This window comes from Centroberyx affinis, unplaced genomic scaffold (genome assembly GCF_046629955.1).
Source record: "Centroberyx affinis isolate AG114_WGS23_722 - 3 ecotype Tasmania unplaced genomic scaffold, CSIRO-AGI_Caff_v1 ptg000835l_1, whole genome shotgun sequence".
In the NCBI taxonomy this organism is placed as follows: Eukaryota; Metazoa; Chordata; class Actinopteri; order Beryciformes; family Berycidae; genus Centroberyx; species Centroberyx affinis.
In genome coordinates, this window is record NW_027279432.1 from 78,115 (window position 1) to 93,987 (window position 15,873).

Here is a 15,873-nt window from a genome sequence, read left to right on the forward strand (position 1 = left end):
AAATTGTAATAATATTTTTATTTAATATATTTAATAATTGGAAAATAGTCTTGCAATAAATGTTTATCTGCATATCTCTACTGAACCTTCAGTGCATACTGAAAAAACAGATAATGTCAAAAAAAGAAATGTATTAATTCATAACACTGTTTAACAATAAATGAAAAAAAATGAAGACGTATGATGTATGAAATAAAATTTATTGACTAAGACAGACCTACAGACCCACAAATGTCCCCAGCTGATACATCAAGTAGACATTTATTACATTTGGTCAAATATTTCAAGTCAACCATGCAAACAATTATTTTATCACAGCTCAGTGGGCTGTGCTGCATTCAACAACCTCACCAGGTTAGTGCATATACTCTTGATCAATAGTAAACTAACTAACTACAGGCTTTCAACAGCCTGTAGCTGCGGAGGTATTAAGGAATGAAGTCAGTATGTTGATGCAAGTCTGGCAGACTTAACTATTATGTCCTCTGAAGAAGATCACTGTGATTAATGTTTTTCAGGCTTTTTTCAGGATTTCAGTCACAACTCATATTAATGGGAGATGACAGTTTAGCTGTTTTGTCTTTCTTTTCGTGTTCCTGATCAAATCCCTGAAAAATATGTTTTTAATAGGCAATAGTTCAGCATAAAAACTTATTTGGTGTAAAAAAAAAAAAAAAAACAACCACTTTGCTAAATCTAAAGACTAAGTTGAGAAAAACCCATTTTCTAGCTTTCTAGTGAGAGTGTAGTTCAGCAGGGCACAGGGAACAGCCCTGACGAAGCTGGCTCCCATCCCATTATAATATCCTCTGACTCCGTGTCTCTCATAGATCTCAATCAGGCCTTGTAGCACACTGGAGGTGGGAGACGAAACTGAGCAGAGAGCTGGAAAACAAGAAAACCCAACATGAGTGAAACATAGTTGTTAATCGTAAACTGTTGAATTGGGAATGCACAGTGATTCCAATTCAATTCCTGGAGTTGGAATGTCACCCAGCTCTAAGGAAACTGAACTGGAATGACCGGAAACAGAACTGAATTACATTAAATTCCATGAAATTCCACTTCCATGAGAGTTTGCCTTGACTTGCTAAACATTATAAATCAAACATTATAAATCAAATAAAAGACAAAACACACCAAATCACATACATTGAATCATAATGTATTATTACGATTACATGTCATGCATCAAATACCTCCTAAAAGGTACGTTAAACATTTTATGATAGTCAGTATTGATAATATATATATACATTACATGTAATCTCACATATGTGGTAAGAATATCTGCCTTCTCGGTTAAAGTAGTGGAGAAGTGGAATTCCATGCCCACAAACATTAGAAACTCAGGAAGCTTTGCAGTGTTTAAAACCAGCCTCAAGCTTTGGCTAAAGTCAGCACAAATGTGTCACCACCAATGATTGCTTTGTATATATTATTTATCATACTGATTGTATCTATCTCACACCGATGGACTTTTATGTATTGTGCTGCTTTATGTAGTGTATTTGCTGTTCTGTGGTTGTTTTTTGGTCTACCTGCCCAGGGACAACAGATGTAAATTAGCTGCCAGCTAACTCTGGTGCAATTACTTTTAATTGTGCGCTGTCCCTGCAAAAATAAACAATAAAATAAATAAATAAATAAATAAATAAGAAAAAACAAAAAAATTCCAATTCTGTTTCCTGTAGGTTGTTTCAAATTCTAATTCCTCAGTTGAATTGGAATTGATGAGTTAATTCATGAATTGACCCCAAGCCTTGTTTCTTTAACTAAAACCCACCTAGGGAGCAGCAATGGAAATAAGTGTTCAGTACAGTCATTGTGATACAATGCAACATACATGTATCCTTGTATCTGTCTGTATATGAAGCCAATAGAAGGCCAGATGTTACCCTGCGCTTGCTGCTGGGTCCGGATCACTGCCAGCGGGTAACTGGTCATCTGTCCGGAGGCAAAGGCCACAAAACTGAAGAAAAAGAGTTTGGAGTCGCTGTTGTAAGCCGGATCGCTTTTTGCCCAGGTCATGATTGACTGCAAAAAGGAGCAAATAATTCAAGTTAGTATCTGTCAGATGAAGGTGAGCTTGATGTCTGAGTGTTGCTGCTTCTCACCTGATGAACCGCACACTCCACACCTGCATAGGGGATCATGCAGAGGATGCTCGGCTTGAAGCCCCTGTAAAAAGAGGCTAAAGACTCGTTTCTGTAGACAGATCGGGCGCACTCCACGACTCCGTTATAGGTGCCAGCTTGCTGCAGGTTCAGCCTCACCTTCAACACCTGAGGGAGAGAAGAGGGGCAGGAATTACTCAAATAAACCTCTATCAGTGAGTCATTTATACACACTTTGAAAAGATATTCACATGATTAAAAGGCAAATGAAGAGTTTCATTCCAAAATGAGACATCCACTGCTGTAAAAATGTGACACCTAAAATTATTGCTGTCTGGTGCTGAATTAAAAGTCACTATGGATTTTTATTAAAAAAAAGTATTATCTAGCTGAAGTCCTTGCCTTGCACACTAGTAACAATTTAGATTAAATCCAGACTTTTATTTTTTAAAGTAAAGCTATGTGCAGTATTTTAACATTAATAAATCATTACCACTTTAATTCAGAGACATTAGTATATTACCGTAAACAAACAAGACCAAAGAGAGGATTGGCAGCCTCTACCGGCTTCTACACTGCATTTTACATTGTGTGCCATTGGGTCAGATTTTGCGGGAAATGTGCTAGATTGCTTCACAGGGCGATTGCTTTATGGCACATTGGCCTGGATGTGAATCGAAAAATCACTTCCAACATGTTTATCCTCTTGAGTAAAGTGAGCTTTTTAAGACAGGAAACAACAGTGCTTATGGGAAATGCAGTCTTAATTTTGAGAAACACTGACACTAACAATACCACTGACATAAGAGAGAGACTGCCAATCATCTCCACTATGATCTCATTTGTTTACAGTAATTATACCAAGGCATCATAATTAATTTGACGATGATATACTGATGTTTAAAAATATCTAATTATGAACTCAAACCATTTAAAAGCGTTCAACTGTTGCTATAGGAAATACATGACAGGGCAGAAACGTTAAAGCACTCAGACCTGCCAAGGCTCTCTGATACCTCTAAAGGGTAGAAGGCGGCGTGAGCGACAGCGCCGGAGACGCAACCCAACCCAAAACGCTGCTGCACCGACAGGCTCTCCTGGGTTCTGCTCTGGGTGTACAGCTTCATCTGGAGACAGCAGAGAGGCACCAAGTGGGAGTCAAAAACTGTCTGCAAATAATTCTTAGCATTTGTTGTAACTGTCATGGAGTATGGACGGGGTTTGCTGCATCAGGACAGTTTGGACAGTGTCAGTCACAGGAAAATATAGAGAATTGTCGGTCAAATCCATCTTGTTCTTCAAGCAGGGTAAAACAAACGCTTTACTGAGAGAGAGAGAGTGTGTGTGTGTGTGTGTGTGTGTGTGTGAGAGAGAGAGAGAGAGGGGGAAAGAATCTGAGGGTCTGTCATGTGTCACCTGGGCGTAGATAAGACACTGTAGCGTAGACTGTGGCGTTCCTTTCAGCACATTGACAGCGTTGCCTTGCCACATGGCCCGCAGACCGCCCGCCCTCAGCTCCTGAAAGCCTTGAGAGAAGGCCTTGGATCCATGAACCTGCAGAGCAAACACAAAACAGTTTCATTAGAATCCTTTAATAGCCAAGTACATATTGACAACTAATAGTTTCACAGTAAATACACATAGTACAAGGACAACAGGACGTCACATAGAGTTAAAAACAGTGCAAAACACACTACAGAGAGCTACCTCTATAAACTATTGACCAAATGCACCAACAAGCTGAAGTTTCTTTACCAAAACACCAGGTCATTTAATATGAAAGCCAAGAAACTTCTGGTGCAAGCTCTCATCCGGTGCAATTCTGATTATGCTTGTTTGGCTTGGAGTAGTGGCTTTTAGAAGAAACTGAAAAATAGAATGCAAACCATGCAAAACAGTATCAAAACATTATCAGATATATATTAAATGCGCCACCAATAAATATTGTTTTATGTGACACTTTCCACCTCTGGGGTCAAATATATATGAATTTCCCACATCAAATCAAATCAAATACATCCATTGATTGTCATCCCTATATCGGTTTAAGCCTCTCGTTGATGAAATGACACCTGAGTGTGGAGCCGACCTGCAGCTGGGTCTTCAGGCGGTCGATGGGAGCCGTCACAGTCCGGGAAACGGCGTCTGCCAGTCCTGCCGCCAGAACGAACCTCCTCCACATCCCCGAACCGGACGCATCTTCAGGGAACTCGATGGGCATCGTGCGGCTCTCACCCACATCGAAAACCTGCAGCCAGAGGAGCGCAGGATTATATCTGTCACCCTGTGTGGTGCCAGTGATGGTCCAAGTTCATCCTCAATTACAACTTTATTTGTCATATAGTCTATACATAGTACAGACATTGCAATGAAATGCTTACTGGTGGACTTTCTCAACAATAGCGTTAAACAGATAGCAAAAAGAAAATAAAAACAAGAGGGGAAGAAAAAGTAGATTGTGACAAATAAACACTAAAATATAATACAAACTAAGTAATACTAACTAAGTGCAACTTCCAGGTTTGTGCAAGTGTAAAACAGAGGTAAAGCAGCATGAACCAATACATAATGTGTGTATTTATAGGATACAAATATATAATATGCAATGTGTAGAATCTGGATAAAGTTACTTAATATATAGTATACATAACATAATACCGTTATATGTATATACAGAATGTTACTGTGTTATTATACTTGCTTAGGTGAACAGTATAAGATGGATAAGTGACGGTTTGCCTTTTTGTTCATTCCCTGAGTATCAGTCACAGACTCTGTATGTAGTTTCAGGTTTTACTCATTAATTGTTACTCATTAGTTGTTATTCCTTTGGCTCCTTATGGAATAAAAGGCCTCAACCATGTCTCTCAAATGGATCTCAGATCAGTGATAAAGATCAGGGCAATGACAATTTAACAAAGGATCTGTTAATGTAAAGTTACACAAATTATTATCCCTGTCAATACCTTTTGGAAAACTCTCCCTCTGGTTGTGAGCAGAACCAAACAGGTTTAGAATTTCAATCTTCCTGGTGTAAATGATTTCACCCACACTCAGGTGTTAATGAATTGGTCGACAGTATGCATAGTTAATGAGGTGTCTCTTAGTCTGTCAGGCAATAGCCAGCCAGATACCGGTACTTACCCAAATAGCCAAAATCAATCAAAAACTGAAAAAAAAGGATGCTCGTTGTGTTAGAAATCAACATGAAACTTCCCCTGATGGAGTTGAAATCATCGCCCTGGGTCTTTAAAGTTCTGACATGTCAGTAACATGACACTCAAACGCTGCCAGCCGGTCTTACCAGACTGTGTTTCCAGGAGGAGACCAGCTCCCCTATGTTGTCCGCCGGGTGCAGGATGACATGCTGCAGGAACTCGCCCCAGTCCACCGTCATTGAACTGTCCTTATCCATCCTATAGCAGTGGAAAACACAACAGATAACATTCAGTTTTCATTGGTGCATTTCATCACAAAATTAGAAAGAAGAATAAGTTATTTTTAGTCATGCCGGGTCAAATTGTGTCTGAAACATATACGATTTACAATGAAACACTTGTGATGTAAAGTGTGAATGAGTGAAATAAATGTGCATCATTGTGTCAACTAGTCAAACTTTGAACCCATTTCTACACTGTTATGTCAATTAACATGTTTTTCTTCCAATGCAGAGTTTATGAGGGAATAGGAGCGGGCAAAAAAATCTTACATTTGTATTATTCTTTTTGCATTCGGCCTTGATATGGCCACTCCTAACTCCTTAAACAAACATATGATTTCCTCCTGGTCAATCACCCCTGATCAGAGAAGAGATGAATAGGATTACACAGAGGGATCAGCTCAAGTGACTGATCAGCTACCATTCTCTAGACTGTCAAAGAAAGCATTTACAGTGCTGATTAAGAACCCTGATCCTGTATGTTATGACCATTGTCTGTATATTGTGTACCATAAACAAATCTCAAAGGCGCATGCCTGCCTCCTCTCTGTCACCTTGAAAACACACACAAACACACTTTTTACTATGCAATAACTCACATTAATGATAGATAAACATGTACTTTAAATGATAAAGATGCATTGCTTCACCTAAAAAAAAACACTATAACACTCCTATGGACTTGTGACTTTAACATGAGCTACTTTAAGGTAGGGTAAGGTTAGGTAAGGTTTTTTTTAATGTCTTACTATAATTTTACTATAATATTCCTATTCATATGGGTCTGACCGCTCACCACACTTGTTCTTGTCAAGGTCATGAAAGTAAATCTTCCATTTCTTCTCTCTGTCCATCATGTAGCTGAGGAACTCGTTATAATCCAGCCGGCCGTCTTTGTCTCGATCATAGCTACCAATGATATTCTGGAGAAACAACAAAAAAAAAAAAAAAAAAAAAAGGTGTAACGTCTTGAATTATAGGGTTTCAGGTGAATGTGACTCATACTTCAGTGGGTTAATTAAGGGTTTGAGGGGGAATGCAGACAAGATAATTAGATCATTACCTGGACCTTGTCATCCATGGAGAGGACTCCGTATTTTCTCATCTCGCTGTGAAGCTCCGCGACTGATATGAAGCCATCCTTGTCTTTGTCCAATTTGTGAAATAAACCGCGGAATTGATCCATGTCTCGTTTTGGAAAATGAGACACAAAAAGTTTTTTATAGATATTTTTTTTTTAGAATAAAATGCAGCCAGCCTTTGCAGGAGAGTAAACAAAATGCAATGCTCTTCAGAGATAAACCTGCTGTGTAATAAAGCCTGTGCTGCTGACGCTGAGTCACTGGCCAATGCGGTATCTGGGTCTGTAGCCCACTGGCAGTCAGTGGCCCACAGTGGAAACCTCACTTCCCACTTCCACTGCAGGACAGCAGGTGTCGCTGTGGCTGCAGGGAAATAAAGACAGTTATCTCCCTCTATCCTCACACCTTCTCCTCTATTTGAGGAAGCTACAGGCAGAATTTCCATCGCACACAGATTAAGGATTATTATCATAAAATGAAATACAGGTAATCTTTCAACGGAATAAAACTATACAAAAGTTCAAGGTAGAATGTGTGTTATGCTATATTAAGATATAATAGGAATGGTCTGGACACACTGAGGTCGTGTTTGGGTGGGGTGGGATGGGGGGGGGGGGGGGTCTCAAACACACACAATGGTGACTGAAACAAGGACAAAGACAAAAAAAATTTATTCTGTCTCTCTCCGTCTCTGTATGTATACGGATCCCTCTCTGTCTCTCTCTCTCTCACACACATACATACACACGTACACACACACACACACACACACACACACACACACACACAAACACACCTGTCACTGTTGTCTGTCATGTCAAGTTCATAACTTTCTTGAGGTAGGCTACAATAAACAGGAGTGACACTGCATTGACAAAAAAATATCACTATAATATTCCATAATATTATAGTGTGTTTGTGCAATAGTGACTTTATAGTGATCTTATAGTTAATGATATATTCATCACCTGTGGTACCACTATGCTATTCCTATAACATTCCTACAGGGGCTCATAGTTTAAATGTGAGATATAAAAGTTATTATTGGATGCCCAGCTGTCACTCCGGTGTGTGACGTCATGTTAATAACTTTATTGCGGTACAATAAGCAGGACTGTCCTGTTGTTACACCTGGATGGTTTCTAAAACAGCCCGCTGTGGTAAATGACGTGCCTCAGCATTTGCTTTCTAGAAAGAGCCCCTGGATTCCAGCGTACAGCTGCGTCAAGCCAGCCAGAGTTAGACCGAGCAAACCCGGAAGTTAGGCCGCTTTGCCTTCAAAATAAAAGTGCATGTAGGGAAAAAAATCAATTTTAATGTACTACAGCGGCAGGTTCAAATAAGTTCAAGGCCAAAAATTATTATACTGAGTACTCTAGATTGTAGAATTTCTCGTTTGGGTCAACCCTCACTTTCATTACCTACTTTGTGCTCACAATTTAATGGCAATGTTAAAACTGATTTCACCCACTTGCTATAATTAGTGGAATTGAGGCTACGTGGTGGCATCGGTTTAGGCTATAGGAATAATTAGCCCGATATTTTGTTGAGTAAAGATATATTCAGTTGAATCAGGCTTTTGATAAGTACGGAGCCCGGGAGTGGCTATCGGGAGAAAAAATATTTATGTCGTGGCCACGATTTACTGTACCGTGCGCTCTCGTTTTCTCTTTTTCGTGCGCACGAGATACAATTCGTGCCCTCGATTTCCTCTTTACGTGCGCACGAATTGCCAAAACGTGCCCTCGAAATAGTGATATCGTGCTCTCGATATATAATATATGCGCTCTTCGTGAGCTTATAAAGAGTCACTGCACATAGGCTATTGGTGATTATGTTTAAATGTGGCGCTGTCCTGGGTGTGTTGCAGCCACCTGATTGTGTTTACATGGCCTGAAGGTTGAGTGGCTAAATATGTTGTAATATTTGGGGGATTTGCCTATTCAGTGTAAACAGACAATGGATATTAACATACCAAATCCTCACTAGGCCTATCTGCAATACCTAAAAGGTACCTTTTAAGTTGCATTTTTTCCTAAATTGCAGTTTAACGAACTCGAGGGAACGAACTGTATCTCGTGCGCATGAATGGAGTAAAACGTGCGCACGTTACAGTAAATCGTGGACTCGATATAACTTTTTTTTCTCTCCCAATGGCCACTCCCGGGCTCCGTATAAAAAAGCTGAAATTTAGACGGGAAGTAGCAGTGTTTCTTGTGTTTAGCTTGACAGAGGCGCCGTGGACGCAGGGGAGGGCGCAGCGGCTATTTAAAGAGGGTCATCTAGTCTCGGATAAATAACACAGGGTCCACAGCGTTGAGTAACCGCCTCTAAATGGTCATCATCCTCTCTGTTATTGTTTATTAGACCAGACTGAGCTCTGCCGGAGGGTTTCTGTGTTGGGACTGACAGCCGCCCGTCGACCAGACCCACACTACAGCTGCTCTTCTTCAACCATATATTGTTTTTATTTTATTATTTTTTGGGGGGGTGGGTTGAAAAAATGGGGAAAGATTACTATAAAATCCTGGGGATCTCTAAAGGAGCTGCGGACGAGGACATCAAAAAGGCTTACAGAAAGCAAGCCTTGAAATGGCACCCGGACAAAAACAAGGCTGCAAACGCCGAGGAGAAATTTAAGGAGATCGCCGAGGCATATGAAGTCCTGAGTGATCCGAAGAAAAGGGAAATTTATGATCAGTATGGAGAGGAAGGTAATGTGGTTTCTACTGCACAGACCTGGCATCCTTTTGCATCGTTACTGTGTGTGACGGCTGTAAATTTGCCTTCAAAATACGGTTAAAACCCCGTTATAAAGCCAGGATGGTAAAAATATAATTGTCGCTGCATGTGAAGTAATTGGCTTTAATTCAAGTCACATAGTGTTATGGGACCAAACAAACAGGCCCAGATAACAGCTGTTTGGCAGATCATGAGCCTACAATTCTTTGCATTTTATTATGAGGATATGTCTAGTGTCTGTTTGCAGTTATGACTCCCGTTATTCCTGTTGTTAGGGAAATAAAGCTCTGCCTCCCTCCATATTCACCAAATATGGGTGTTGATCAAAAAATAGAAAAAATGGAATCTGCTTCATTATGTCAAAGCCTTTGGGCACAGTTATGTCATACTGTGTTATATGGTGTAGGAAAACCGTTATATCTGATCCTATAAAGCTTCTATTTTCTGTCCTTGTGATAGAGGTTGGTTATAGGTGGGAAACGTTTGATATGAGGAAAGGCAGCACCGACCTGCTCACAATTCTGCTCTAGATTCATAGGTTAGGCTATATAGCCTATAAAAACAAAATTTTCTCACATCGACATAGTATTTAAACATTCGTGCAGTTCCATAACAATATATTGTAGGGGGAAATAAATACCTGAAGTTCATAATTCAATATCTCTAAAATATGGAAGATCAAGTGGGCAGGCCTACAATTAAGTCTCAGCATGTTGCCCACTAAGGACGCAGGTTCCCTGCTGTCCTCTAAAAAATTGCTCCAATTTTGTGCTGTCAATCATTTCGTAAAAGCAGGCATCACTTAAATCACGCAGCTAGATATCCCATTCTGGCCCTATTTAAACATGTATGCTGTAGTGGTGACAAATTGCCAATTCTACAGTAGCCTCTAGGTGAGGTATTGGCGGGGGAAAATCAATACTTGAAGTTTATAATTCGATATCTGTAAAAATCTGGAATATCCAGTGTGAACCAATCTCAGCATTTTGTCCAGCCAGGACTCAAGTTCCCTGCTGTCCTTTAAAAAGTACCAACATCTGTTCCAATTTTGTGCTGTCAATCATTTTGTCAAAGTAGGCATCACTATGATGGGTAGCCTATAGATATCCCATTTTGCCCCTATTTAAACATTTGTGCTGTAGGCTAGTTGTGACAAATTGAGTTCCATATAGCCTACAGTATGTAGCCTATCAGGGAAAATCACTACCTGAAGTTCATCATTCAATATCTGTAAAATCTGGAAGATCCAGTGTGAACAAGTCTCAATACTTGGACTCAAGTTCCCTACTGTCCTTTAAAAAGTACCATAATTTGTTGCAATTTTGTGCTGTCAATCATTTTGTAAAAGTAGTAGGGCTGCAACTAACGATTATTTTCATTGTCGATTAATCTGTCGATTATTTTCTCGATTAATCGATTAGTTGTTTGGTCTATAAAATGTCAGAAAATGATGAAAAATGTCGATCAGTGTTTCCCAAAGCCCAAGATGACTTCCTCAAATGTCTTGTTTTGTCCACAACCCAAAGATATTCAGTCATAGAGGAGTAAAGAAACCAGAAAATATTCACATTTAAGAAGCTGGAATCAGAGAATTTTGACTTATTTTTCTTTAAAAATTACTCAAACCGATTAATCGATTATCAAAATAGTTGGCGATTAATTTAATAGCTGACAACTAATCAATTAATCGTTGCAGCTCTCCTAGTAGATATTCCATTTTGCTACAAAATTCTCCCATAGTTGAGTGTTAAGGATAACTCATGATGAATCATCTGTGCCTCCGTTCAGGTCTGAAGGGAGGAAACGGGCCCACCGGTGACGGACAGGGCAGCAACTTCACCTACACCTTCCACGGGGACCCGCACGCGACCTTCGCCACCTTCTTCGGGGGCGCGAACCCCTTCGAGATGTTCTTCGGGCGCAAAGCCAACGGGCGGGATGACGAGGACATGGAGGTGGACGGAAACGACCCGTTCGGCTCCTTCACCAGCTTCAACCTGAACGGATTCCCTCGCGACCGGCACGTGGGCCTCGGGGGGCAGCAGCGGCGGAAGCAGGACCCGGCCATCCACCACGAGCTGAGGGTCTCCCTGGAGGAGGTCTTCCACGGCTGCACCAAGAGGATGAAGATCTCGCGCAAAAGGCTAAACCCGGACGGCAGGACCATGCGCAACGAGGATAAGATTCTCACTATCGAGATCAAGCGGGGCTGGAAGGAAGGAACCAAGATCACGTTCCCGCGCGAGGGAGACGAGTCACCTAACACCATCCCCGCCGACATCGTTTTCGTCATCAAGGACAAGCCACACCCACACTTTAGGCGGGAAGGCTCTGACATTGTGTATCCTGTGCGCGTGAGCTTACGACAGGTGAGGCTTTTTTGTATTTTTGGCACCCACTCTAACAGGGATTCATGAACTGAACTGGGAACGCATGGCACATTCCAACACAATTCCTGGAATTGGAATTGGAATTGGAATTGGAATGTCACCCAGCTCTAAGGAAATAGAATTAGAATTGAATTAGAATGACAGTAAACATTTGAATTCCACTAAATTCCATGAAATTCAACTTCTAAGAGATTTGTGATGTTTCATCTTGACTTGAAACATAAATGAAACATCACAAATCAAATAAAAGACAGTTAAACAAAAACAAGCCTATATTCAATCATAATGTACCTATGTATTGCAATTAGGCTACACGTTATGCATCAAATACCTCCTGAAAGGAACCTTTAACATTTTATGATATTCAGTATTGATAATATAGGCCTACAACACTACATGTAATCTCATGTGGTAAGAAAAAACATAAAAACATACAATTTCTCAGATTTTCATAAAATTAAATTAAACTTCCTGAAATTCCAAATCAATTCCAATTCTGTTTCCTGTAGGTTGTTTCAAACTCCAATTCCAGTTCCTTAGTTGAACAGGAATTGATGATCATTCATGAACTGACCGCAACCCTGCTGACTAAGCACCAGTGTAGTGTTGTAGCATTAATAGTGTCTGCCAGATGGATTAGTCATAGCGAGGACAGATTCAGAATCAGTTTAAATTTAGTTGAGAGTGACACTTAAACGCTCTGACGCTCTAACTCTGAAAAGCCTGGCTGTGATCAATAAAACGTAGGCAGTCTCACTCAAAAGTCGCTCTCCCGGGAAAGTGCAGGCGTGATTAATGAGCATAGTAAGGAACTACAGACTCTTTGGTTTTCTAGTTATGTAATTTGGATCATGAACATTGAGAAATAGGAGCTGTATCACCGGGAGGGCAGAGAGGCTGAGGCCTGCCCACGCACACACGGTGCAAGATGTGCTTATATGGTTCCTCCTACTCTGCCCAGCGCTCAATCAGGCCTTCATCACGTCGACTCAACTCTGAATATTTTGACTACTGTATGAAAACAACACCAGATCAGCTCTGCATCAGGTCATGGGATGTTGACATGAGTCACGCTGGGGAAAAAAAAAAGATAAATTAAATCATCTTTTAATCGCATTATAGACTTTGAGTCCCATGAGGCTCCTTTTCTTCTGAGAAAATGACTGTAATTCATCAGTTCATTCCAAAACATCTTTTCTATAAGCGTGCTAAAACACACTTGTGACCATGAACAAAGAGAAACATTGGAAGATTTGCGCAGTGTTTTGCATGGTCTTGTAGAGATCAATGGGTAGAAAATGCTGCTAATACTGTTAGGGATTGAGGTTCAATTCCAATTAGGGCCTCCCATGCTAAAACCGTTGGCACTCATGGTACTGCAAGGCAATTTTGATGCAAAACCCCACCAAATGGCACAAGTTATGTTTCTTAACACTGATTAGCAGCAAAGAGTCTTTGATATTGCACCTATGGTAGTAGCAGGAATACAGAAGGCTGCCTTGGATGCAACATTTTGCAAGCAGCAACCTGTACACCATCTACCTCCAGCCTCCATTAATCTTCCATATTCTGAGATTTCATATGCTGAGATTAATGCAAAAATCTGTTCATATTTGTTCATAGCACTCGTGTATGAATAAACAACATATTGATGCATTAATCTCAGCATAAGAACTGATTCATGGAGGCTTTTCTTGCCCACAGTAGATGATGATGTGTGGGTTGCTCTTCTCCTGATCCTTGCCACAGTCTCATCCCTGACTTCATGTCTTTGCAGTCGTTGTGCGGATGTTCGGTGACCGTGTCGACGATAGACGGGAAGACGTGCAACATGAAGATCACGGATGTCATCAAACCCGGCATGAGAAAGACAGTTGCCGGACAGGGGCTCCCCTTCCCCAAAAACCCCGAGCAGAGAGGGGATCTGGTGGTGGAGTTTGACGTGAACTTTCCCGAGACTCTGCCCGGCAACGCGAAGGACGTCCTGAAACGGCATTTACCTGCCTAGGAGGACGGACATGGACAGAGCAAGGGGTGATATCCGCATGCCAGCGCTCACTCTCTTTACCAGACACACTCACGCACACACACACACACACGCACACACACACACACACAAAGACACAACAGAAGGACAATGCTGACAATTCACAGATGGACCCCCTTCTAACGAATGTGCAATTTCTATTTTTTATCCATTTGGTGTTTTTATAAATACCATGCATGCCGCCAAGTTGATATAAGTGCAAGTGAATGGTTGTTGAGGCTGTTCATATTTGAGAGTAAACATTTTATGTATGTGGGTCCTCGCCACAATCACTTTATCTTTTTGTTTGTTTGTGTTGGATTTAGAAGGATTTGGCGGTGAAGGAGCCTGCTGTTGCCAAATGACCCCAGTAATCTTGGGAAAAAACTCCTGTGCCAAACAGCACATTCTCTCATGCTTTCATTTACATTTGACAGGCTTCAACAAGGAAATTTGTTATTTGTTAATTGTCCTTCATGTTTATTTTCTCATGAAGAGATACAAGCTTCTGTTTGGAGGCTGTCTTAAAAATAAAAATGTATGTACACACGTTATTAAAATGGGACGAACCTGATTTAAAACAAAGCTTATTCCCAACAAAGTGCTCAAAGGTTCACTGAAGCATCTAAAGGATCTCAGCTGGATCATTATGTGTGCATTTTAGAAAACTACATTTGAAGATATTAAACTTGAACTTTGAAATAAATATTTCCACATTAAATTGATTGAACCTATATTTTAATATTCAAATGTGAATATTTTATGGCTGTTTAAAGACTTAAAGTGATTCTTACGTGCAGAAATTGATATTAAAAAAAATCTATTGATTGAATTTCCTCAATGCTTAAAGTTACCACTGGCACAACTATGAATGTGTAAATATAGCTGTCTGGTCTCAGCTGCTGGCTATTAGCTGCCAACACAGAGACCTTTACATTTTCCCACAAGGGGACGCCACATCACTCATCATGGGTCAGGGGCCCACAGAGGGGCGAGGCCACACAGGACAGAGGGGCCCGCTTGACCGCCTACATCTGCACACATTATTTTTCATGTTCACTGTGGGGAGTTTTATGTTTGGCATTTCAAACCGATAATAGCCTCGGGTTTGGGATTTATCAAAGCCATGGAAGAGCTGATATTAAATGCTTGTTGTTTTCATTTCATATCACAGATGAGTGTTTTGTTAACCATCCACCAAGGATTGAAAAAATCTATCTATCTATCTATCTATCTATCTATCTATCTATCTATCTATCTATCTATCTACCTATGTCTGCATTCATTCATTTTTCATTTAAAATAGATTTCAGTTATAGGTTATTGTCTTGCAGAAAATCAGATGCAGACCGACAGATGCACAGAGTGTTCCTGTTACATTAGGAAAGATTGGCTTTTTTCCCAGCATGCATTTTATGCCTACAATCGTGTGTTAAAATAGCGCTGGTGTCCCTAAAAATACATAGAGATGTGTGTGAGATGTGTTAAAATGATGCATGGGTCGGTATTAACAGTATTAACCAGGGAGGGGGAGGGTAAACCCATCTTAACTCAGTTTACCCACCTTTTTATTTATGGAATAGCGTTTGCCTACATTTTTAGCCTGACATAAATCTTTATGACATAAATTCATTGTACAGGTCATACTATGTAGTATCAAACTGATGAATGATTGATTGATTGATTGATTGATTGATTGATTGATTGATTAGTTTACTAAAGTGTCACGCACACAAGATGCCCAGCCCACATGGACTTACATGACACTACCAAGTAGTTACATGGATGTACAACAAAAAAAAAAATCCTGCCTTGTTACCCATGCTTTACAAATGGAAACTAAACCCTTTCTAAAACTTAGTTCAAGTAATTTTGCTATCACATCTCTTAGATCAACATTATGCTGGACAATAGAACATAAAATGAATCTCATTCTCAATTTCTCCCAAATCACAAAGTAGACATATTCTCTCATCTTCAGTATTACTAAACCGGACTGTTTCAATGGCTAACAGTAATGTACCTGACCTTAACTGGGGGAAAAAAAACATAAACTAATGCATTTTTGGAGTGATAA

General features: G+C 40.3%; 2 protein-coding genes across 2 annotated transcripts; one reads left to right on the forward strand and one right to left on the reverse strand.

Annotated features, from left to right (window-relative positions):
- Positions 1-228: 228 nt before the first annotated feature.
- Positions 229-6,742, reverse strand: slc25a24l (solute carrier family 25 member 24, like). The gene is made up of 10 exons (XM_071520925.1): positions 6,620-6,742; positions 6,353-6,479; positions 5,827-5,914; positions 5,422-5,533; positions 4,207-4,365; positions 3,534-3,671; positions 3,134-3,244; positions 2,118-2,285; positions 1,899-2,037; positions 229-885 (listed from the first exon to the last, which is right to left on the reverse strand). Exons 1-10 carry the CDS (start codon positions 6,740-6,742, stop codon positions 704-706), a joined length of 1,347 nt encoding a protein of 448 aa, XP_071377026.1. The 3' UTR covers positions 229-703.
- A 2,396-nt stretch (positions 6,743-9,138) lies between these two features.
- On the forward strand, positions 9,139-13,778 carry dnajb4 (DnaJ heat shock protein family (Hsp40) member B4). Its single transcript, XM_071520921.1, has 3 exons — positions 9,139-9,352; positions 11,169-11,749; positions 13,548-13,778. Exons 1-3 carry the CDS (start codon positions 9,142-9,144, stop codon positions 13,776-13,778), a joined length of 1,023 nt encoding a protein of 340 aa, XP_071377022.1. The 5' UTR covers positions 9,139-9,141.
- Positions 13,779-15,873: the final 2,095 nt, after the last annotated feature.